General features: G+C 41.0%; 1 protein-coding gene across 1 annotated transcript in view; it reads right to left on the bottom strand.

The window, feature by feature from the left end:
• Positions 1–38: 38 nt before the first annotated feature.
• LOC104991820 (IQ motif and SEC7 domain-containing protein 1-like) overlaps positions 39–1,912 on the bottom strand; it is a gene marked incomplete at its 5' end in the record, with an annotated part of 8,787 nt that continues 6,913 nt past the window's right edge. The window contains one exon of the mRNA XM_010844439.1: positions 39–535. Coding sequence (XP_010842741.1) covers positions 375–535 — 161 coding nt within the window. The remainder of the gene's footprint in view (positions 536–1,912) is intronic.

Here is a 1,912-nt window from a genome sequence, read left to right as displayed (position 1 = left end):
TCCAAGGACAGAGACCATAATTTATTCGTACCTGTGTCCCCAGTGCCAACTGAAATGCTAGGCTCAGTGGAAAGGCATCTGTAAGTGTTTGTTGACTAAAAGACTAGAGTGTGTTTGTGGCTTCGGTCATCAGCTAACTATTATCTTGACTGCTCACTTGGGTGGACCAGCCAAACCAGAGGTGAGAAGCATTTTAATATTTACACAGCATCCACGATGTGCCTTGCCATGCGCCAGATCCATTCCCACAGAGCATCCCACTCAAGCTGCCCCACCACTCCTGAGGAATGCATCACCACCCACTCCATTCGGCAGTTGAGGGGAGCCTGGGGCTCAGAGGGGCATGGACTCACCTCCCCAACCTTGTTCCTTCTTTAGCCTCCCAAGGCGCTTACCGGTTTCTTGCCTACAATCATGCGCTCCACAGCCTGCACTTGGGACACGTGGTCATCATTGGTCCGCAGTTCGCGTCCCTGGATGCGCTGGTAAATGCCCACTAGGAGGTCTCGGGGGATGTCTTCACCATTGTCAACCCCTGGTGGAGGGAATACATAGGAATATATAGTATACATGTGGGGAATGGGTGGCAGGGATTCTCCACAACCCTCCACACCCAGGTGTGGGCCATAACGATGGCCAGGACTGGAGGGAACAGCCGCCCTTGGCCCCTTGGCCAGGATCAGGCCAGGAGAGTCAGTTGCTTTCTTCCCCAGGACAGGAATTTTGTCTAACAACTCAGAGAACAGTGTGATTAAAACAATGACACTTTTTTTGGGCCTTTCTAATTAACAAAAATAATGTTAAATGATAATATCCAGTGTTAGGAAGAGTTCAGGGAAGCAGGCATATGTACTAACATGACTGTTTTGGAAGGTAATTTGGCAAGCCTAACTATTCAGTGATTCCTCTTCTAGGAACCCACTGTAAGGAATTACTCAGAAATATGTGCAAAGATATATGTATAAGTACAGCTTATGATAAAATTTTCAAACAATCTAAGTTCTAACAGCCAAGGAATACTGAAGTAAAACTGAATATATCCATTTCATAAAATAATTTATAGCTGTTAAAAATTTGATATTTATTTTAAAAAATCATAAGAAAATTCCTATAGCAAGTGAAAAAAAAAGCAAGATAATAAATTGCTTGTACAACCTGATCTTAACTGTATAGTTATACTTGTTGCTGTTGTTTAGTCACTAAGTCAAATAAATGGAGAGATATTCCATTTTCATGAATTGTTGTTGCTGTTACTGTTTATTCTCTAAGTTGTGTCTCATTCTTTCACAACCCCATGGACTGTAGCCCACCAGGTTCCTCTGTCCGTGGGGTTCTCCAGGCAAGAATACTGGAGTGTGTTGCCAGTTCCTTCTCCAGATGATCTTCCCAACTCAGTGATCAAACCCGCATCTCCTGCATTACAGGCAGATTCTTTACCACTGAGCCACTGGGGGAGCCCATAGTTACATGTGCATAGGAAAAAAAGACTAGAATACACCAAAATATCAACCATGGTTGACTCTAGGGGACAGAATTTTGGATGGTTAAAATTTTTAATAACGTCTATGTTTCTAAAATTTTTGGAATGAACAGGAATTCATTTCATTTGCTTATTTATTTAATAATTTGAGGGTAAAGATATACACATATACAATATATGTGTATTGTACAATATATGTACATATATAAATATATACATTGTACACATACAATATATGTACATACATAATATATACATTGTACATATACAATATATATGTACACATATAAAATATGTACATGTGTGTATATGTATACACATGTACATATACACACATATATACATACACACAGACAAGGAGGGGAGAGGGAGAATGGATGAAATGAGTGAACGAACGAATGAATGACTAATGGCAGGCTCCCGGGAGAGGGC

The sequence above is a fragment of the Bison bison genome, unplaced genomic scaffold (genome assembly GCF_000754665.1).
Source record: "Bison bison bison isolate TAMUID 2011002044 unplaced genomic scaffold, Bison_UMD1.0 scf7180017848014, whole genome shotgun sequence".
Lineage (NCBI taxonomy): Eukaryota > Metazoa > Chordata > Mammalia > Artiodactyla > Bovidae > Bison > Bison bison.
This window is presented reverse-complemented; position numbering and strand designations above follow the sequence as displayed.